The 24,061-nt window shown below is 35.1% G+C and overlaps 1 protein-coding gene across 3 annotated transcripts in view; it reads right to left on the bottom strand.

Moving 5' to 3' along the window:
- Positions 1 to 24,061, bottom strand: part of PCCA (propionyl-CoA carboxylase subunit alpha) — a 458,728-nt gene that overhangs the window by 81,062 nt on the left and 353,605 nt on the right. For 2 of the 3 annotated variants that reach the window (XM_045821758.1, XM_045821759.1), the window contains exon 20: positions 18,779 to 18,877. The exons of the other annotated variant lie outside the window; for it this stretch is intronic. In XM_045821758.1, the coding sequence (XP_045677714.1) occupies positions 18,779 to 18,877 (99 nt within the window). The remainder of the gene's footprint in view (positions 1 to 18,778; positions 18,878 to 24,061) is intronic. 3 annotated transcript variants of the gene reach the window in all.

Raw genomic sequence — 24,061 nt, 5'->3', positions numbered from 1 at the left:
TTAGAGAAATGCCTATTCAAATCCTTTGGTCACTTTTTAATTGAGTTAGTTTTTTTTTTTTTGTTAAGTTGTAGAAATTCCTTATATATTATGGGTATTAACCTCTTAGCAGTCATATGATTTGCAAACATTTTCTCCCATTCAGTAGGATGTATTTTCACTCTGTTAATTATATCATTCAATGCACAAAAGTTTTTAAGTTTGTTGTCCGATCTGTTTCTATTTGCTTATGCTGCCTATGACTTTGGTGTAATATCCAAGAAATCATTCTTAAGTCCAATGTCAAGAAGCCTTTTGCATACCTTACAATTTCTTCTAGGACTTTTATAGTTTTAGGTCTTATATTGAGGCCTTTAATCCACTTGAGTTAATTTTTGTATACAGTGTAAGATAAATGTCCACCTTTATTCTTTTGTATATGGTGGACCCATACTTTCAGAAAAACAAAATCTACATGCTTATGGCTAACCACATTTGTGTTTCCAACTCATTTGTCTTCTGAGTTAAAAACTCAGATAGTCAATTGTTAACTGGACCTCAACACTTGGATATCTAATGCACATATTAGATCTACCAAATCCAAACAGAATTCCTAATATTTCTCCTCAAAGCTGCACCTCCCCTAGGTTTCCCATCTCAGTAAATATTACCATTACAGATTCTGTTGCTCCCCCTTAATTCTTTTTTAAAAAATTTTAATTGTATTTTTCCCATTACCATTTAGTCCTCTTATGCCCTCCCCACTGCAATCACCACACTGTTGCCCATGTCCATGAGTCCTTTTCCCTTTGTGCTCATCCCTCCAATATCTAATTCATCTGTCAATCTTTTCTGCCTTCCCTCCTAAATATATGTCAAATTAGTTCAATTCTCACCATCTCCATTGCCACCACCTTAGTCTAAGCCAAGGGTAGGCAAACTCTTTCTGTAAAGATTCTTGTCTTCATATTTGCATTTAGCATATTATAATGAAGTTTAATCACTTCCATTTGAAGGTTAGGGGAAGATCCTCAACTGTACAGTTAAATGGATTTTAAATATGAAAATTCCTTTGCTCTTGCACTGAAGTTTTAAAAAGGCTGCTGGGAGTGTAGTGGCTTCTTGTTTTAATCCTTTGACAGCCCTGGAAGTGTAAAAAGGAATGTGATAGTGTTGTGATTCAAATGTTGTATGTTGTCAAAATGACTTTACCACAGTATACATTTTACATGTAAACTCTGTTTTCTCTTGAAATTTTAGGTTGAATTCATTAAGAAACTATAAAGCCTGCAACTCAGGCTAATTTTCAGTTATTCAGTGTTCAATAAAAGTGATTGAGAGTGGTTCAGAAAAATTTCAATCTTGGTCCTGAGCACAAATATATTATAATAGACTTTAACACTGTTAGCCACTGAACTGGTGTGTTATAGGAAAAACCAGGACATTAGGCTTCTGCTTCCAACAAAAATTCTAAATCAGCCATAGAGAGATAAAAATGCATGAATGTGGCTATGTTCTGGCAAAACTGTATTTATAGATACTGAAATTTGAATTGCATATGCTTTTTATGTGTCATGAAACATTACTTTTATTTTAATTCTTTCCAACCACTGAAAAAGGTAATAACCACTCTACTTTCAAGCCATATAGAAACAGACAGTAAGCTGGACTTCTGGTCTAAAACATCATCGGTATTTCTCCCAGACTGACTGCAACAGTCATATAAAGAGTTTCCCTGTCTCCACTACTGGTACTCTGTGCTCCCTTCTCCTCACAGTAGTAATTTTAAATCACATCACATCATTCTTCTTTTCAAAACTCTTCAAAAGCTTTACAATAGGAACTGAAAAAAATACCAAACTCTTTAGCCTACAAAGACTCTATGATCTGGTCCCTGCCAATTTTTTCCCACTCTCCTAAATATACTAAAGACATAGCCTTTCTTCTGACCTCCACAGAAACCAACCCTTTTCCTGCCTCGAGGCCTTTGCATTTTCCATTCCTTCTACTTGGGACTTCCTTCCCCTAGATTTTTGCATAGCTGCCTCCTTCTCCTTACATGTCTCAACATAATATTAGCTACTCAGACAGGACTTCTAACCATCCTACCTAAAGCTATCACCTCTAGTCACGTTCTACAAATTATTCTGTTTTATAGTCTTTATCAACCTTCTTATTACTCATATTACCTTTTTTATTTGTTTAAATGTTTGGTATCTACAATGCCCTGTTGCAACATAAGTGTTGGTCACTGCTGTATCACCAAAGCCTAGAACAGCAATTTTCAACTGGTGTGCCACAAGAATTTTTAAAACATGCAATACCTGACTATTTAGTCAGTGGCATGGATCTCTTTACCTTTAAATTATCAAGTAAAAAAAAAACAACAGCCAATACAACAATAGCCACCTGGTATGAATTAATCAAAGTTAGGGACTTCTGGATAAGATGGAGGCATAAGTAGATACACTGTGCCTCCTTGTACAATCAAAAGAAGGACAACAACAAATTTAGAAACAAAAAACAACCAGAACTGACAAAAAATTGAACTGTATAGAAGTCCGACAACCAAGGAGTTAAAGAAACATTCGTCCAGACCAGTAGGAAGGATGGAGGTGGGAATCCAGGGTGGAGACGACTCCCAGCAAGGCTGCAGCTGCCGCGGTCCAGCCGCAGCTAGGTCCAGGGTTCCCTGAAAGGTGGGTAAGGCATTGGTGATGGGAGACAGACGACAACACGCCTCAGAGGACAGTGATGCTCTGTTCCATTTATTGCAAGTACAAGCAGGTTTTTATACTTTCATTTTTAGCAGTGATTGACATTGCGATTAGGTAAAGCAGAAAAAAATTAATACAAAGGTAACCAGGAAAAAATACAGAAAATTCCCATAGATTCAGTTATATTAAACAAAGATTATTTTAACCACGAGAGCCATAAATCAGACAATTAGAAATAGCTGTACATACAAAGTTTGAATGTCTTATTGTTTATTAAAGTTCTCAGAATTTGTCATGGGGCAAAAGGATATGCTAATTGAATAGAGGTTATAGGAAATTTATTATAAGACCTTTGTGATGTCTAACTTACCTATTTACCTTTTCTGTCTAAAATATTTCTCTATGTACCATGGACTCTAACTCCCTGGTAACTGTTTCTACGTGCTTAATTTATAATAGTTAACCAGCTTTTCTTATTTCTTTGCCTGTCTAATTCTAGTTGATATATACTCCTATTCAAGGTAAAGGCGGGGCTGTTACTCCAACAACTTTTAGACACTCAGGGGCTATTTCATTAGAGGGGATTTTATTCTTTGGTCAAGAAATTATTTTATACAACTTCATTGTAATTATGCAAATCAATAAACCGGAGATACAGATATCTAACAATCCCACCACCTTTTAATCTCCAAAACAAACAGGTAAGGAGAGATAAACAGGAAATTCAGCTACAATAAACTCTTTTTATTTCTTAGTTAATAAACACCAGGGAGGTCTGCTTCGAGCTAGCCTTTCCATGAAATTTAGACTATTATAAGGCACTTGAACTTCATCCTTATTGACCATTCTAATGCCACCCTCATTATATGCTCCTGTATAAGGCAATGGGAGATCTGGAACCCTCTGGAGACCATTAGCTCCTTTTGGGGGATACCATAATTTGCCAATAATCTAATATGCTACCCAGGGGTATCCCTGGGCTGTGGGTAAGGGTCTATATAGTTTTTTGTTGTTTTCTAGAGAGACTCTTTGTATCTATGGGTAAGGAACAGGCATGGGAAAGTCCGCCAGTAATTCAACCTATTGTAACTGATTTATGAATTCTTTTATGGGAACAATCGGGGATAATTTTTTACTCAGGTTTACAAACCCCTTGTTTAAAACAATCTGGGCATGATTCAATAGTCTAGGGAGAACTAGTTGTCCCTTCAGAATTTCCCTCAAAATCAATCATTAACTCTTTTCGAGCCTCTTTCTTCTCATGTCCTGTTCTTATGGGAATCAGGGTACAAAGTAAGACCATGATTAATATTAGCAAGGAAATTATTAAAAGCAATCCCCAGAAAAATTACCGCCCCCTTTTGTATGCCACGCTCTCTTCCAGGAAGATGGATTCCTTGAATGCTCTCTTTCCATGTTCAGACCTTGTCAAAAAACATGGTTGGAAGAGGGCGTGGCATGCAGCTAGAGGACCAGGGTAGGCAAGGAGGCAGCTGGCAGAGCAGGTTGTCCCACATTCACATGCAGATAAACTGGGAGGAACAACTGGGGAGCGAGACAGACCATGCAACCCAGGGTTCAAGTGAGGACAAATAAAACCTCAAAATCTCTGACTGTAAAAACTGGTGGGGTTTGCAGTGGTAGGAGAAACTCCCAGACTCACAGGAGACCTTGATGGAGAGACCCACAGGGTCCTAGAATGTATACAAACCCACCCACCCAGGAATTAGCAACAGAAGAGCCCAATTGCTTGTGTTTAGTGGAGGAAGCCAGCAGAGAGCTGAACAAGTCGCATTGTTCCCTCTAGGATCCCTCGCCTAAATATACAGCCTAAACACAGTGACTTGGGTTGCCCCACCTTGGTGAATACCTAAGGCCCTGCACATTACTACATAACAGGCATGCTAAGACAAAAAAATATGGCCCAAATGAAAGAACAGATCAAAGCTCCAGAAAAGATACAACTAAGTGATAAAGAGATAGCCAACCTATCAGATGCACAGTTCAAAACACTGGTAATCAGGATGCTCACAGATTGGTTGAATTTGCTTGCAAATTAGATGAAAAAATGAAGGCTATGCTAAGTGAAATAAAGGAAAATTTACATGGAACCAATAGTGATGGGAAGGAAACCAGGATTCAAATCAACAGTGTGGACCAGAAGGAAGAAAGAAATATCCAACCAGAACAGAATGAAGAAACAAGAATTCAAAAAAGTGAAGAGAGGCTTAGGAACCTCTAGGACATCTTGAAATGTTCCAACATCTGAATTATAGGGGTACCAGGAGAAGAGGAAGATCAACAAGTGGAAAAGTTATTTGAACAAATAATAAAGGAGAAGTTCCTCGATCTGGCAAAGGAGATAGGCTTCCAGGAAGTCCAGGAAGCTCAGAGAGTCTCAAAGAAGTTGGACCCAAGGAGGAACACACCAAGGCACATCATAATTACATTACCCAAGATTAAAATGAAGGAGAGAATCCTAGAAGCAGCAAGACAAAAGGAGTCAGTTACCTACAAAGGAGTTCCCATCAGACTGTCAGCTGATTTCTCAAAAGAGACCTTACAGGCAAGAAGGGGCTAGAAAGAAGTATTCCAAGTCATGAAAAGCAAGGAACTACATCCAAGATTGCTCTATCTAGCAAAGCTTTCATTTAGCATGGAAGGGCAGATAAAGTGCTTCCCAGATAAGGTGAAGTTCAAGGAGTTCTTCATCACCAAGCCTTTATTATATGAAATGTTAAAGGGATTTATCTAAGAAAAAGAAGAAAAATATGAACAGTAAAATGATAGCAACTCACAGTTATTAACAACCACAACTAAAACAAAAACAAAAGCACACTAAGCAAACAACTAGAACATGAACAGAACCACAGGAATGAAGATCACATGGAGGGTTATCAACAGGGGAGTGGGAGGGGGAAAGAGGGGGAAAAGATACAGAGAATAAGTAGTATATGGTAGGTAGAAAATAGAAAAGGAGAGGGTAAGAATAATATAGGAAATGTAGAAGGCAAAGAACTTATATGTACGAACCATGAGCATGAACTAAAGGGGGGAATGTGGGTAGGAGGGGGTGTGCAGGGTGGAGGGGAATGAAGGGGGAAAAATGGGACAACTGTAATAGCATAATCAATAAAATATATTTTAAAAAAAGAAAAAAGAAAAGATATGTTTTAGTGTGCTGCAGAATTTTAGCAATTAGTTTCCATGTTCCATGAAATAAAAAAGGCTGAAAATTGCTGGTCTAGAACATTGCTATAGTCATATTTGACATTATCCTCTATTACATGTAAGAGACATGAAAAATACAAATAGTTCCTTTTCCTTATCCTATAGGGGCTAGACTCATACTTAAGCAAATAATAATAATTTTACAATACATAAAATGGTAATCGGTTTTAAAACTTGTATTTCAACATTAAAATTACAATTAAATTTTATCAATGAATATGTAAACCATAGATATAAGTACTGATAAGTTTCCCTTTACTTTACGTTCAACTTAAAGTAGGCTACAATTATATACATAATGACTACCAGTTTCCCCCACCATCCCCCACCACACTACTGGAATCTATACAGCACTTGCATAGGGAGATAGGGAGAAAGGGAGGGAGGGAGAAAGAGAGATAGGGAGGGAGGGACAGCACGGGGCGGGGGGGTGTGGGGGGGGGGTGTGGATCCTGAAACCTAAAGTATCTCAGCAGTAAGGGTTGATGTACTGAAAAATAGGAAAATAAAATTTCATTCAAAACTGGAATTTATTGCTACACAGGAAATAGGAACATACACTTTTCCCATAGTCTAGCATTGAGACAATTAGGTTTTAGAATCCACAAAGAACAAAGTACTCAGTGCCTACAATGAGTCTGAGACATGCCAAAACAAATATGAACTGACCACTTGATAAGCCAATAACAAAAATAAAATAAAATAAAATTTAAGACTTTTTTCCTAAAATATATTTCATCCTTACTAAAATATTTTCTCCATTTTACCCCATTTTCTACTTTAAGTGGCACTTCATAGCTAGATAAAAATTTCCTTTTCTTATTTTTATAATCTGCTCCAACATCTATAAAATATACTGCTTTTCTTTCCTTTAAACAAAAGAGTATACAGGAAGCAAGTCTTTGTTAACAGAATTCATATAAAATTAGCAAAGTCACTCACTCACTAAAAAAAAAAAAAGCAAAACTTTTACCAAAAGTCAAATGTTCTAAGAATTCTTCCTAGGATAATAAATCAGAGGCAATTTCACCTTTTTATAAGTAATTCCACTGAACAGTAAGAGGAAGAAATAGGAATAGTTTTCTTTTTCCCCTCACCGATTTCCAACTTGATAATGTTTTAAAGGCCATTACTGTGGGATTTGTCTTCTCGGTCTCCAGTGCAGCTGCTTGTATTATTTTCCTTGTTTTCTACAATCAGTGTTTATACTATTCAAAATTCTTTTCTCTGGCAACTACTAAAATACCATTTTCTAGTTAACAGAAAAGAAAAAAGTATGTGTGGAGGTGGGGAGGGGTTAAGAAAGACATTTTCCTGCTATATTAGAATTTTAAAAGCAACCCTGATTCATAAAACAAATGCCTCTAGAGACAAAACAAACAAACAAAAAAAAACTGCTAGGGCTACATTAAAAAAGCAGGTAGACTTGCTTTGAAATTAATATTTTAAACTCTAATTGTAAACACATCCCAGCTGTTAAATTGTGATTAAATTTTTTTGAAGCATAGTGAAAAGAGTTATTTCAGTTTTACTGGTGGGCTTGTTTCTAAGATGTGTAACTGTAATTGATGTTTTCAGGGACAAGAAAAGATGGTTAATAATTACTCTTTCATTTCATACTTCTTTAGAAAAAAACCAACCCCTACTTACTCTAAGTTATATGTTTATGTATCCTTTACATCCTAAATATTACATTTGATGACTCTAGAGTAATTACATGCATACAGTACAGAAATAACAGCTAATTACTTCTAAGTGGGTGGAAGTAGGGAGAACTATCTAAAAAACATGGAAACCATTTATTTTGCAACTAAAAACATGAGATGGTTACTTTCAAATCTATTTTTTCTTGTACTGGCAAAATATAAGCAAAACCATATGCCATTTAATTTAATATTCTAATTAAAATATTGTTAAAATATTTGTTTTAGCAATACTATACATATTTATTGAATTAAAACTAATTCTCAGAAACCTGGCTGGTGTAGCTCAGTGGATTGAGCACCAGCCTGCAAACCAAAGGGCTACAGGTTCAATTCCCAGTCACGGCACATGCCTGAGTCGTGGGCCAGGTCTCCAGTAGGGGGCACATGAGAGGCAACCACACATTGATATTTCTCTCTTCTTTCTCCTTCCCTTCCCCTCTCTCTAAAAATAAATAAATAAAATCTTTAAAAAAATCTTTCTTAAAACTAATTCTCAGAGATTATGGGAAAAATGAATGTAACAACTGAAAAAATTATTTTTAACTTCTCTTTCTCAAGTGTGGGAAAAATCAATTCATTTTCTTCAAAAACAGAAAATTATGGTTAAATTTAAAACACCTATTTAAATTCTGTGTGGACAGGCATTTGTAAGCATATCACAGACAGTTATGTAATATGCAACCACAATAACATTTCTGCTATCATATTCATGTTCTTATATAATATTCTATATTACATAGGTTCACTGAGCAGTTTAAGTTATCATGTTATGTAATCTATTGAACACTGCAATCAATTCACAAGTAACCCATTTAATCTGGTATTCTGTAGTAAATAACACAAGGTTCCTGTGACACTATTCCAAATTTGCCAGCTTTAACATAGGAAATTAGTTCCACACAGTTGATTATCAATGACCTATTCAGTGTAGAATACAATAGTGCCACAATCAGCTTTGTACTGTTATTTAAAATAATTTTATCTTCCCTTGAAAATATTTAGAAAAGAATGAAAAATAAAAAGAAAAACAGCCTTCAAAGGCATACCGTGAATAGCTTCATGACACACAAATGTAGAAACTGTTAGACCTTAGAAAGATCTCAAGACATTTTTGAAAGTATTTAACTATTCTTCAGGCCCATAGACAACCTGCTGTGAGCAGGTGGATAGAAGAAATCATGCCACACAAAGAAATGGGTCAATAGCAGTTAGTCGGCTCTGCTTGCAAATGTTCAAACAACATGACTACACAAAATGAAAATCTAGTCAGCAAAATGCCAACAAGAAGCAATATATTAAACTCAAGCAGACAAATTACATTGACAGAAATGGAAAACTACCTGAGTTGTTCAAAGTAAAACTGAAGAGCGCCTTTCAAGTGTAAAAAAATTACTTTGCAGGAATAGAGTACAGTCATAGTAATAATAATTAATAAAAATGTTCTATTCATTCAGCATGTTCTGCACTGTGAAGGTACTAGGGTATATGAAGTGAGCTAAACAGAACAAATTCTTCTTCAGTTTAAAAATAAATTGATCTTAATTGTAAAACATAACCAAAATGGTAGTTAACAAATTGGGGAACACTAAAAAAGAGAAGAGTCTCTCACCTAGTTGATAACCTTATAAAATTTTAAAAATTATGTTTTAAAATATTTAAAATATGTAAAAATCTATTAATGATTAGTGGACACTGAGTGAAAGAGAGCATGAACAATGTGTGCACAAGCCTCTAAAAAAGAGAAAATAAGAAATAGCCTGAAGTGAACTTTTTTTCTATACCTATTAATACCTATCACCTAATATGTGATTCTGTTAGCCTTAAACAGCTCAGGTGCTGCCTAGAGCGAATGAAGGCAAGTAGGAAAGAAATTAACTTGACTGGAAAGAAACGTGCTTGATAAGCAAAATATTTCAGTGGGCAGGTCCTTGGGAGCCCTCTTGTTTCTCTTTGCCCTCACAGAAACTATGGTGATTCTGCATTTGCAGAGACCTAGTGGCCATGTTATCTAGTGAAGTATGGGTTTTGCAAATGTTAAAATTACCAGGAATTGGAAAGATTTGATAAAATGGCTAAGAAGGTAATCTTATGAATGTGGCTTAATTTGGTGAAGGCTTAGAAGAAATAAAATCTAAATCTTAAATGAAGATATAGATAAAACAGATTTATTTTTGAAGTTACAAAATACAGGATGACTGTCCTTTCATCCACAGTTACTGAGCCTCTGCATGAGCCAAGAACTCAGCAAGGTGAGAATTCAAGGTCAAATCAAAACTGAAACAGGTACTTTAAATAAATTAAAACAAGTTAGTAACCTATAAAGTTAATTATCCAAATGATGGTACCTGCCAAAATATAATTTCTTTTTAAAGAAATTTATGAATAACATTAGCCTTATAAAATTTTCCAACAAAACCCAGGAAAATGATACACAGTGGGATGTGAATGGATGAATAGGGATAAAATTCCTAAAGCAAGGTATTCCTCAAGTATTCCATCACCTAATCAGATAAAGATATTAAATACTACTTTTATGTACACACAGGGATTCAGCAATAAACGTTAATATTCACTTATCCTTAAGTAAGATGCTAAACTAGGCTCCCTGGTAGAACATGCTAAGAAACTGTAAAACCAGAAATTGCCCATCTTTCACCTGAAAATATAAGAAATTAAAAATATAAGTTGAATTCTTAAGAATTCAAGGCTGGATTTTGTGAGAATCCCTTGGTTTTTCATGTATCTCCTGGATTTTGAGGACACACAGAGAAGATAAGCAATCCTTTGGGTAACAGAACAAGAAGAGTAGAATTTGGTGAGGCAATGATCTATAACTATCTCTTGGAGCTCACATGTGGATTATGCAGAAGAGACATAGGCTGGGTCATTATGAGAGACCCTGCCTACAGGAACACTTGGAAGTATAGAAATCAGGATGCTGAAGGCAACTGGAAAAGACAGAGCAGGAATTAAAGGTTCTGCAGGTAAGGCATTCCCCCAAATCTACATAAGTATCCTAAAAGATACCATTCAGCTTTGGATATTTGTCAAGCTCCAAAAGAATGAATAACAGATTACATCTCCCGGGGTCAACCTAGTTCTTCCTGCTATGCATCTCTCCTCTTACCCCATACTGCAATTCGGGGAGACACCAGAGAGCAGGGAAGATGGGGGAAAGGATATAAAACAAGAAAGAAGAAAGCAACAGTCTCATCATCTCTAAAAACTTTCTTAGTCTAGAAACTTTACCAGTTTTGAAATTACAATGAACTAGACTTTTAAACATACCCTCTCCCAAATAGACCATGGCTTGCTTATTACCTAGTAGCAACTGTACAGACTGAGAATTATAAATGATTTTATTCATGAGAGGAAAAATAAGTTGAGAAAAGGTCTGAAATAACAGTTGTAAGAAAGTTGCTTCTATTTGTACTAAAAAAGTTCCATTTATGCAGTGATTTGGCTACACTCTAAAACAGACAAAGGAAGGGCAAGTATTGGGAAGTACTCTGAGTGTTTTTTCAATAACTAAATAAATCCTATTCCAAAGTGAGATTCCATGCCATGCCCATTAGAATAGCTATTATAAAAATAGCTAGACACAACTACAACAACAACCATCAGAAAAAAACAAGTGTTGGTAAAAATGTGGAGAAATTGGAATCCTTGAACATCACTGATGGGAATGTAAGATGGTGCAGCTGCTGTGGAAAACAGAATGGTGGTTCTTCAAAAAAATTAAACGTAGAATTACTACATGATCTAGCAATTCCATTTCTGGGTATGTACCCAAAAACCAGGGACTTATATATTTGTACATCCATGTTCATGACAGTGTTACTAACAATATCCAAAAAGAAGAAGCAACCCAAATGTTCATTGACAATAAATGGATAAAAAAAGTGTGGTATATACTTACAATGGAATATTATTCAGCCATAAAAAGGAAAGAAATTTTGATATGTGCTAGAATGCAGATAATCCTTAAAGACATTATACTAACTGAAATATTGTGTGATTCCACTTATATGAGGTAACTAGAGTAGCCACATACATAGAGACAGAAAGTAGAATGATGGTTGCCAGGGGCTGGGGGGATGGGGGGTCAGGGCTTATTGTTTAATATTACTTTCCTGTGCAAAAGAAGTTGCAATAGTATTTCCATTGGTAATTGAAAAGCAGAGCCTCTTTTTTTTTAATTTGGCAGCTTGAACCTTTATTTTTAGTACTTTTTGAAAAAGCGTAATTAGCAATTTTTAATACAGAAATAACCCTAGCAAATCATTTCAAACTTTTGTTGTTCAATAGGATTTCTGTCCAGCCCTGTGAGCCCCCCATGCCCACCTCCCCATTTATGCGTACTAACATTCAGTGGGACAGCACACTGTCATCACCAAAATCATCCCACCACCTCAGTCTGGACATCCAGTTGCCAGAAGCCATAAGGGTTTCTAGCCTGGGCTGGAAAATTCCAGGACCCCCTCCTCTTATTGCTTAAATTTGCAAGCACTGTCACATTGGTGCGACCTTAATGCTCATAATGGAGTGTGCTCCCCACCCCAGGACCCATGATTAGCTCTTCATTCACAACTTGACTCTTCCAATCTATTTTCCCATGCGTAGCTCCCAGTACTTCGCTATCTGAATGCTTCCCAATCTACCTCCCATTTCATGAATACACTTTCCTAAGGTGTATCTCAAATATCTTTGGCCTGCAAAACACACATGCAAGCACACAAACACTTTAAGTAGCTAAGGTTTCCCTAGAGATAAGAAAAATGAAAGAGTGATTGAAACAGAGCTTGTGAAATCAAATATAATGATCAGAGTTTCATAGTAAGGGAAAAGTCACCTTTTTGTTTACATTTAATTGAGAAACACTTCATAGAAACAATAAGCATTTAAAGAATATAGGGGGGTAGAAAAGTGACAAGGTACCATGCTAGTAAGGGGGAGAAAAACATGACTAGAAGTAAGTACAGCTGGTTAACCACTTTAAAAAGTAAAACTGGATCTTATAGCATACACAAAAATCAATCTCGGAGATTAAGGATTTACATGTGAAAAAAGCACAATTTAAAAGGTTTAGAAGAAAATATAGGCAAGTGTCTTTATGAGTTTAGATGTAGAAGAGGATTGTTTAATCCTGTACAAAATACCCAAACCATAAAGGAAAGGAGTGAAAATATTGATATTAAATCTCTGATTTAAAACTTCACTTGGTTAAGTTAAAAAGGTAAAAATACAAGCTACAAGTGGGAGAAGTTATCTGTAACACATATAACCAACAAAGGATCACAATCCACAAAATATAAAGAACATTTATGAAGCAATAAGAAAAAGACAAACAATTAAATTTTTTAAAATGAGCACAAGCCATGAGCAGGCATTTTGCAGAAGAGAAAATAAGACTGTCAATAACTATATTTAAAATAGATAGATGATAGATAGATAGATAGATAGATAAAATATATTTTCAAATGCTCATTGTCATCACTAGTCAGGGAAATATACATTAAAACCACAAAGAGATACTATTTAAATCCACCAGTCAGGAAAAACTTGAGTCTAGATACCAAGGGTTCACTAGGACATGAAGTGTAATTGTTAAGGGCACAGATTTCTGGGTTCAAATTCTGCCTTTTACATTTACTAGCAGACACCTTGGGCAAACAATTTATACTCTACTGGCCTCAGTTTCCCAACTACAAAATGAGGGAAAACACTAGTATATACATTATTATACTGCTGTGAGGATTAAATAAATTAAGCACTAAGAAGTGCTTAGAAGGATCAGTGCCTGACATAGTAAGTATACAATAAAGTTAGCTTCTTATTCATGTTACTAATGTCATCAATACTATTGGTAGGCATGTAAATTGGTATAGCAATATAAGGGAAAACATTTGGCATTATCATGTAGGATTAAGAATGCATACCATATGATCTCACTTTTAAGTGTAACCTAATCAACAAAACAAACAAGCAAGCAAAATATAACCAGAGACACTGAAATTAAGAAAAATCTGACAGTAACCAGAGGGGAGGTGGGAAGGGATAATGGAGGAGAAAGGGGGAAGGGATTTCAGGGACAATTATAAAGGACACATGGACAAAACCAAGGGGGGGGGGGGTGGAAGCAGGAGAGGGAGGTGGGGATGGATGGGGTGAGAGGGGAGTGGTATGGGGAAAATACAGAAACTGTACTTGAACAATAATAAAAACAAACAAACAAACAAATAAATAAATTTTTAAAATGAGAAAAAAACGCATTGCTCCCAACACCCAGAGATTCTACTGGCATATTCCTTGGAGAAACTCTTATTTCAAGAGGAAACATATAGTAGATGAATGCTCATATAAACATTATTTGTGATAAAATAGATAACATAAATGTCTACTTAGGGGTGAAAGAATAAATAAATGTGGTATATTAATATGATTTAATAACATATAACATGAAAATAAACTAAAGCTACATGCATCAACATGGATCAAACTCACAAACAATACTGGAGGAAGAGGCAATTCACAGAAGCATAGAGAGTATGGTGCCATTTACATGAAGTTCAAAAACACAAATAGCTAAATGACATATTGTTTATAGTTTTGCTGTTTATGTAAATATCTCTGAAGAAAAGAAAGGGAGTGAAAATTTAAAGATCAGGATAGTGGTTACCTCCAGGGACTTAATTAAGAGGCTGTTCAAAGAAAAGCCAACAGCATTAGTAAAGTTTTTTTTTTTTTAATCTAGATCAGAGATTTTCAACCAGTGTGTCACAGAATTTTTAAAACATGCAATACCTGACTATTTTAGTCAGGGGCACTAACCTTTTTTCCCTTAGATGGTCAAATTAAAAAAAAATGACAACAGCCTATACAACAATAGCTGTCTAGTGTAAATTAATCAAAATTATACCTATTTTTGTTAAGTTGGCAAAAAATATATTTTTTGGTGTGCCACAGAATTTTAGTAATTAATTTATGTATGCCATGGGATGAAAAAGGTTGAAATCACTATCTAGATGGTGGGTAAACAGGTTCATTGTATTAGTATTTGCCTTTTATGAGCTTAATACATACCATTTTGTGTATATAAAGCACTTAATGATAAAAAGTTTAAACATATATACAAAAAGCCAGGGAAAAAAGAACATCAGTTATAGTGTAAAACCACTTGAAGTACCTGTGGTAATCCATCCTATTCTCCAAATTTACCATAAACAAGTATAAAAGAAATCCAAATACATAGTAGTAGTTTCATAGCTATTTACTTGGAGGTAGTGAGCACAAGCTCTTGGGCAATGTATCTCAGGAGGTCAGCATAGAGGAAAAAAGGCGTTTTCCTCTATGAGGAATAAAGCTTGAAGATTTGCCCATGTTTAAGGGCAGGCAGAAGAGAAGTTACCAAAGAACACTGTGAAGCTACCAGTTCTTTCTCCTGTTGTTCTTTCAAATCTCTTCATCACACAAGACTCTTTATTCTCACTGCTAATATTTTCCAGACAAAATGATTTTCCCTCTGTTTCTCTAATACCTCCTAAATTCTCCTTGCCTCCAGTCTCATTCTTCTTCAATCCACTCTCCACAATGCAACAAAAAAAAAAGAGCTCTTTCTAAACTTTAATTCTGTTCCCATCATCACTTCTTTAGTTAAAATTTTCCCATGGGTGCCACTGCCCTAAGGATAAAGCAGAGTCCACACTATGTAATTAACAAGGTTCCAAATAACTTGGCTCCTTTTTACCTCACTTATGCTCATCATTCCCCAGCTTATTGACTGATTGCAAAGGTTTAAAGCAGTGGTTCTCAAGTTGTGGACCCTGGACCAGGAGGACCACCATTCCCTAGGGAACTATTAGAAATGCACACCTAGGCCAGACCTACTAAACTGGAATAACTCTGTGGGTCAGTCTAGCAATCTGAGTTTTAACAAGTCTTCTAGTTAATTCTGAAGCACACTAACATTTGAACATCATTAATATAAGCATGAATGAGAGGTAAATTATTATTTGAAGAAATCTATGGGAAAACTAAGAAGTACTATATGACAGGTTGGACAAAATGGTTGTTTTTTTTTTTTTCCATAAGATGGCTCTGGTGCACTTAGTTGTCTTTTACTTAATTTGAAACAATTTTGTTAGATTGTATTGTGACAGCTGTCATATCAGCATGCATTAAAAAATGATAAAAATTGGTGAATTTTTGTGTAGCCATTTTAATATTGAAGATGGAAGAAAATATGCAACATTTTTGTCATATTATGCTTTATTACTACAAGACAGGTAAAAATGTAACTTAAATGCAAAAAATAAAAAGATTTGTGCAGTGCTGTGACTGATTATGTCAAAAGTAGTTTGTGAAGTTTCACACTGGACATTTCTTGCTGGACAATGCTATGCAGTCAGGTAGACAAGTTGAAGTTGATCACAATCAAATCGAGACATTAAATGAGAACAATCAATGTTATACCATGTGGGAGATCGCTGATATAGGTACTCAAAATATCTAAATAAATACAGTTATTGGTGAAAATTAAAAACATGTCTTTTATTTTATGGAAAAAAACTAAACAAACTTTTGGGGCCAACCCAATAGCATAGTAGTTAGAAGCATAAAGTCTGGGGACTCACTTCCAGAGTTCAAATTTCTGCTCAGCCTCTTGCTAGCTTTGTAATCACAGGGAATTACTTAGCTTGTTCAGCATAGTGTAATGCTTAACAAAATAAATCCTTAGCAAGACTGTTTGGATTTAAATCCTGGCTCTACCCTCCATTAGCTATGGGACCTTGAACAAGTCACTTCACATCATCTGAGCCTCAGTTGCCTCATTTAATACACTATAAAAATAGTACCTACTTCATACAATTTTTATGAAGATGAAAGGAGTTAATAGAATACTGTGCTTAGCATTGTTATCTGATATACAGTAGGTACTATGTGTTATTATTATTATGATAACTATTAGCATTTTGAGGAGAAAAAAGAGTCCATACTGAATTTTAATGCTCATAGAAAGTAAATAAAATTCATCTATTCTCATAAGGAACAACTTTCCTTAGTTTTTTTTTTTAGGTAAATGACTTTTTGTTTTTTTCAGTATTCCATTCACTCCCCCACTTTATTTCCTTCCAATGAGAGAGCATTTAACTGAAAGCTGTGACCTCCTTCTAAAAGTCAAGGGGCTGCCTTCAGGTGCCATTTATTTCACATTAATTTTTTTAAGCAAGAAACTTACAAGAATAAAAAAGAGTTTACTAAGCCTTATCACTGTGCTCCAGAAATGACTTCTGTAGATTATTCTAAATACATATCCAGTGTTAATTTAGCTAGAAACTCTACATGTAAAAGTGCCATTAAGACACCTACCTGTATAGTCATTGAGAAGGAAGCAGAAAATATCATGATAAAAAGATTTAGATAGTAGAACTTTGTTTGTCTCTCTACTTACTACTGAAAGGTCATACTAGGTGCTCCTGGCCATATCGCACTAATGCCTGAGTGACAGCACCTTCAGTGCAGAATATATTCTATGAAACATAAATATTAAAAATCATGCATTGTGAAGACACACTAACTAAACGTAAGTGATGTCAAGTTATTCAGTGATATTTTTTAAGGGTTTCAAAGTTTTTAACCTCATACTTAGAATATGAAAGAAGCTCTGTCTGGTGTACCTAAGTTGGTCATTATCCTGCAAACTGGATGGTCACCATTTCAATTCCCAATCAGGGCATGTATCTGGGTTGCAGGTTTGGTACCCAGTCAGGGGGTATACAAAAGGTAGCCAATCAATGTTTCTCTCTGACATTGATGTTTCTTTCCCTCCCTTTTTCCTTTCCTTCCCCTCTCTCTAAAATAAAAAAATTAAAATTAAAAAATTTAAACATAATATAAAAGAAAATGTGAGATAAAAGATATTCTGGGACCTGATTGACATGGCTCAGTTGGCTGAGTGTCATTCCACAAAGCAAGAGGTTGCCAGTTCAGTTTCAGGTCAGAGCACATGCCTGGGTTCCTGGCCTGGTCCCCAGCTGGGACATGTGTGAGAGGAAACCGATTGATGCTTCTCTTACACATCCATGTTTCTCTGCATCTCTGTCTGCCTCCCTTCCCCTCTCTCTAAACACACACACACACACACACACACACACTTTACAAAATTAAAATTAAAATATAGGGCTCATAACTGAGAGTTTACTGTTTCTTAGAACCATATGGGTTGAACCTAGCTTGGAAATTGGTTTAGTGATCAACTATTTGGTGATATTTGGTGAGGGATTCTGGAATCCTCTACTGTACAACCTCTAATAGAGATAGGTACATATAAGTCTGGTACAGAGTAGTCTCTATCTGTGATTCTCTTCAGTTTTTTAGGTTTTGAAAATCAGTGTCCTGTGTAAAATCAAGTTAAGAATATAAAAAATATTTTCATAAAAAAAGAATGAGAATGTAATGCTATGGAGAATTTATGATTTTTCTTTGCATGTGATAGCCACATGCTCTATTGTGTTTTGTTTTGTTTTGTTTTTCCTGGAACCCTAAATATCAACTATGTGGTGAGCTGAAGGAATTTTGGCAGAATCTCTTTTCATAGCTTCCTACTTTAAAATGGAGGTCACTGATTATAGAGAACATTTAATCAACTCTGGACTTCAAGGCATCTCATTAATGTAAGAGATTTTATATTGGGGGAAATAAAGGTTAATAAATTAAGATTACTCACTTTTTAAAAGGCATCAACATGCTATGGCAAGTCAACCTGAATAGCTGACATTTCTAATGGTCTAATACACACAATTTCAACTACACAGAAAAGGAAGGTAACAAAGCCAGTCATATTTTACAAGGGCAAAGAAAACTACTAATCTAATATTTTTAGAAGAGCGTGCAGAATGCTTTATCTATAACAAAGTATAATATACTAACCTTCCTTGTTTGCCTAAAAAAAGCAAGCTTTGATTTCTCTGAATAAGACTTGAGTCAAGATTCTCTAAAATAAGAAAAAATGTTTTCAACTATAAAGTAAACTAGATGGATAAAATGCAGCTTTTCCCCATCATATCTGTAGGTATTAACCACACTGACACTGCTAAGGATTTTTGATTTCATGGAGTCCTCCAGGTAAATCATCAGAACATTTACCTGTATAGTCCTCTGAATGCCATCTACGTTGACAGACAATAAGGGTGAAGCCAGGTTCCACGTGCTGGTCACATTTAGTTTCGACCCATAGGCTTCCACCTGTTGTGACAATAAATAAGACTGTTACCATGAAGAAAGACAGAAAACTGATCTCAAGTTCATTGCTGTATACAAAGCAGCAGCCATTTTAAACAGATGGCTCCCAAACAACCTGTCATGTTTACTGCTCCTGCCATGAAAGACAGGGTCCAAAAGAGTCTTCTTAACCATCTCTGGGGAGAGGTGAAGGACCTGGGCACAGCTGCCTTTGGGTACTGAGGTTTCAAATAATTTCTAGTAAGTAACAAACAGCCTTCTAACTCTAAGCCTATGTGGACATGCTACATTTACTGCAATTAGACAACTAATGCATATAAATTCTAGTGACATTTTGCAACCCACACAACAGGGCCTGCATATAATATCCTCTCCAAGGACCAAGAAAGAACTTTTTTGTGTTAATTTTAATGAAGGACTATGCATTGTTGTCTTAATTAAACAGAGCATTAATTAGGCAAAATTCTTTGGTGTTGAATATTAAAAGTTCATTTTGAATTTTGCAAAGTTCTATCATGTTTTTGTAGATCAAAAATTACTAATTTAATCTAGTCATCAGTCATGGATATACCAAAAATACCCCATAATCTTTTAATATGGATATACTTAAAAGAAAAATTTTAACTTCCAAATAAATAACATAAAACTGAAACAGAAATAAATCAAAGTTAATTTAAAATAAAAGTACTATTAGTTATTTCTTCCTTTTCACTCACTTGTGCCCTGATTTTTTAAAAAAACTTTTTCTAGATTCTTTGTTAAAAAGATTTTGTTTATTTATTTTTAGAGATAGAGGAAGGGAGGGAAAATGGGAGGGAAAGAAACATCAATGTGCCAGAGAAATATCAACCAGTTGCCTCTCACACACACCCCATCCAGGGACCAGGCCTGCCACTCAAGCATGTGTCCTGACCGGGAATGAAACTGGTTACCTTTCACTTTGCAGGCAGATATTCAACCAACTGAGTCATGCTGGTCAGTGCTCATTTTTTAATTCTTTAATGAGAGTTAAAAATAACATTGCTATTTTAAGTCTACAATACACAAGCTAAGAAAAGAAATATTTAAGTTTGTTAAAGTTTCAAAATAAAACTAGCGGAGGTAGCAGAGCCAAGATATATGATCCCTAACAATTCCTCTACCATAACTTAATTCTCTTGAAAGACACTCATTAAAATAAAGGAAATACTGGCCTGCTTAGAACATGTATGTATGTATACACACACACACACAGAGATGTATTTGTTTGAATAATTATTTATGTATATATATTTTCCCTATAATGTGGTCATAAAGTATAGAAACAAAGATGCTACTGGCTATGTAATGAAATATCAGCAAAACATACACAGGGCAGGCAAAAGTACATTTGCAGTTCTTCATACAGAAAATAATACAGTAATGAATAAATAATAATATCAGAATAAACTCTGTGTTTTTGTGTATTCACACCTATAAAGGTACTTTTACCCACCCCTGTATTTATACAATCACTTCACTCACTTGTGATTCTGAGTTTAGTGGCCTCTGTGCATATACAGTACATTCAGGAACTGAGGAAAAAAAAAAAACAATGGCTGTGGAATTAGACTGAGTTGAATATCACTTGAGATATTTTTTTAACTTTATTTTTCAATTACAGTTTACATTCAACATTACATTGTTTTAATAACTATGCATGATACTAGGTGGTACTTTAAATATTAGGGATTCCATTTTTTAAATTATACAATTTCTAGCCAGTATGTTTTATGTCTGAGTCTCACTTGATATTGATGTTTTACTAAATTATTCTTGTTTACTAAAGCTGGAGTATTTAGCCTCTTTGAGCTTTAGTTTCTAAACTATAATATAGTAAAAATATCTAACTGAAAGGGTGCTATAAAAATTAAATAAGTTAATATATGAAAGTCACTACCAATGTATCTGTCACAGTAGTTCCTAAATATTTCCCTCTTCCTCTGTCTCTAATTGTTTTTCAACCCTACCCTTAAATAAGTTTAAAAAATAAAGTCAGATAATCATACTATCTCATATATTAGTTACTGTTAAAACACTACATGATAAATATCTGGGAAGCAGAAAGACTAGTTTTGACTGAAGCAGCACTAATACATTTTAAAATCATCTTATTTAGCCCCTCTTCTCAAATGAAATATCTCCTTATAATGAAAGATTTCCAAAAGAAGCTCTTAACAAATAGAGGTTTAGAGATAGTATTAAAAATACCTTATTTAGCTGAAAATATTTGTTTTGAAATGGCCTCTAAATTTAAAAGGGTAAAAAAGTTCAATAATAAGTTATGAAAGTTTTGTTTTATTTGTTAAAAAAGCTAGAGGCTATAAAAGATTTTGAATAATGATTAAAATTTTATATTAAACATTTTTATGAAAGTTTAAAACAAAATATGATGTATCCACACAATAGATTATTTGGCAATAAAAAGAAATAAGATACTGATACATGCTCCAACATGAATGAGGCTAAAAACACATACTGAAAGAAGCCAGTCACAAAGTACCATGAATCATTTCCATTTATATGAAATGTTCAGAAGAGAAAAATCTGTAGAGACAGAAAGTAAATTAGTGATTGCCTTGAGAAGGGGCTGGGTTGGAAATGGATGGGGGAAATCGAGGGGTGATGACTATGGGTAATGGGGCTTTTTATTTAGCATTGTGAAAATATTCTAAAATTGACTGTGGTGAGAGATTCACAACTCTGTGAATATACTGCAAGCCACTGAAATGTACAATTTAATGGACATATTGTAAGGTATGTGAATTGTATTTCAATAAAGCTTTTAAAAAGTGAATAACAAATGATAGAGAGGAAAATTTTAATTTTTCAGAAACTGGAAGCAGTACTTTTGTGAGAAATTAAACATGACCTAAAAATGAATACATATTTCATAAATTAGAAGAGTTTTAGTATTAAGATATGTTGTCTCCTAAATTTATATATATATATATATATATATATATATATATATATATTCAGTGAAATTCTAATTAAAAAATCCAGCAGGCATTTTTTTGGTAGAAATTGATAAGCTGATTCTAAAATATATATAAAAGCAAATGAGACTTCTGGTCAAGAGGGAGGTATGGGGAAATATGGCTCACCTCCTTGCACAACCATAGTAAAAATACAACTAGACTACAAAACATATATCACCCAGAATTGTCAGAAAATGGAGCTGTATGGAAGTCCAACAACCAAGGAATTAAAGAATTCACATTTATCCAGATGGGTAGGAGGAGCAGACGGGCAGAGACGCAAAATGGGCAATCACACATTCACATGTGGTAGATAAAAATCAGGAGGGATACCTTGGGAGTGAGGAATCCAAGCCCCATATCAGACCACCAAGATCATGGTTCCAATGCCAGGAAGATAAGTTCCAATAACTTCTGACTATAAAAACTAGTGGGGTTTGGGGTAGTGGGAGAAACTGTGGGATTCTCAGGAGTCTTACCCTAAAGGATCTGCTATTGACTTAGGACTTATATGGACTCAACTCCCCCTAGGTTTTAGCACCGTGGCAGCAACTGGAAGGGCACTAGTAGCATACAGAGAGAAAAAGAAGTGTCTGGCATCAGGGTGAGTGCCAGGGCACAGCTTCCTCCCAGACCAAACTCCAGAGGCCAAGTAGTGATATTGTCACCTGAGCCTTCCCCCACACAGAGCCACAGAGGGACAACACCATATTGGAGACTCTATCAATCTGGTTCACACAGGTTGCCTCTCCCTGGCAAATACATAAGGCTTCGCTCCATGCAACTTACTGGTGCGCTTTTCTAAAATAGGCCATGCTACTAAAACCAAGAGTCAAAGCAGCTCTACCTAATACACAGAAATAAACACAGGGAAGCTGCCAAAATGAGGAGACAAAGAAATATGGCCCAAATGAGAAAACAAAACAAAACTCCAGAAAAAGAACTAAACAAAATGGAGATAAACAATCTATCAGATGTGTTCAAAACACTGGTTATTAGGATGCTCAGGGAACTCACTGAGTACTTCAACAACATAAAAAAAGACATAGGCAGAAATGAAGGTTACACTAAGTGCAATAGAGAAAAATTTATATAGAATCAACAGTGGAGTGGATGAAGCCAACAATCAAATCAATGATTTGGAACATAAGGAAGAAAAAAACATTCAATGAGAACAGCAAGAGAAAAAAAGAAACTAAAAATTGAGGATAGGTTAAGAAGCCTCTAGGACAACTTCAAACATACCAACATTCGAATCATTGGGATGCCAGAAGGGGAAAAGGAAGAGCAAGAAATTGAAAACTTATTTGAAAAACTAATGAAAGAAACTTCCCTAATTTGATGAAGGATACATACAATAGTCCAAGAAGCACAGAGAGTCCCAAACAAGATGGACCCAAAGAGTACCACATCCAGACTCATCATAATTAGCATACCAAAGATTAAAGGTAAAGAGAGAATCTTAAAAGCAGCAAGAGAAAAGGAGAGAGTTCCCATAAAGTTGTCAACTTCTTTCTCAAAAGAAACTTTGCAGGCTAGAAGCAACAGGCAAGAAGTATTCAAAGTGATGAAAAGCAAGGACCTACAACCCAGATTACTCTACCTGGTAAAGTTATCATTTAGAATGAAAGGGCAGATAAAATGCTTCCCAGGCCAGGTAAAACTTAAGGAGTTCATCATCACAAAGCCCTTATTATATGAAATGTTAAAGTGACTTATTTAAGAAAAAGAAGATCAAAACTATAAACATTAAAATGGTAGTACATTCCCAATCATCAACAATTGAATCTAAACAACAAGCTAAGCAAACAAGCAGAACAGAAGAATAATAGATATTGAGATCATTTGGAGGATTATCAGTTGGGAGGAGGAAGAGAAAGATGGGGGAAAGGTGTAGGAATTAAGAAGTACAAATTGGTAGGTACACAATAGACAGGGGAAGGTTAAGAACAGTACAGGAAATGGAGTAGCCAAAGAACTTATTTGCATGACCCATGGACATGAATGGCCACTGCCATAGAGAATAGGGGGTACCGAGTGGAGGGAGGCAATGGAGGAATAATTCAGACAAGTGTAATAGCATAATTAATAAAATATATTTAAAAATAAAAATACAAAAACATGTATTAAAAAAAGCAAATGATATATAGAATATTAAAGCAGTTTGAAAAATCAGCAAAATAGGAGA

The sequence above is a fragment of the Phyllostomus hastatus genome, unplaced genomic scaffold (genome assembly GCF_019186645.2).
Source record: "Phyllostomus hastatus isolate PE091 unplaced genomic scaffold, TTU_PhHast_1.1 phas_scaffold_46, whole genome shotgun sequence".
Taxonomy (NCBI): domain Eukaryota; kingdom Metazoa; phylum Chordata; class Mammalia; order Chiroptera; family Phyllostomidae; genus Phyllostomus; species Phyllostomus hastatus.
Note: the sequence above shows the minus strand (reverse complement) of the source record. Positions and strands in the feature narration are given on the sequence as shown.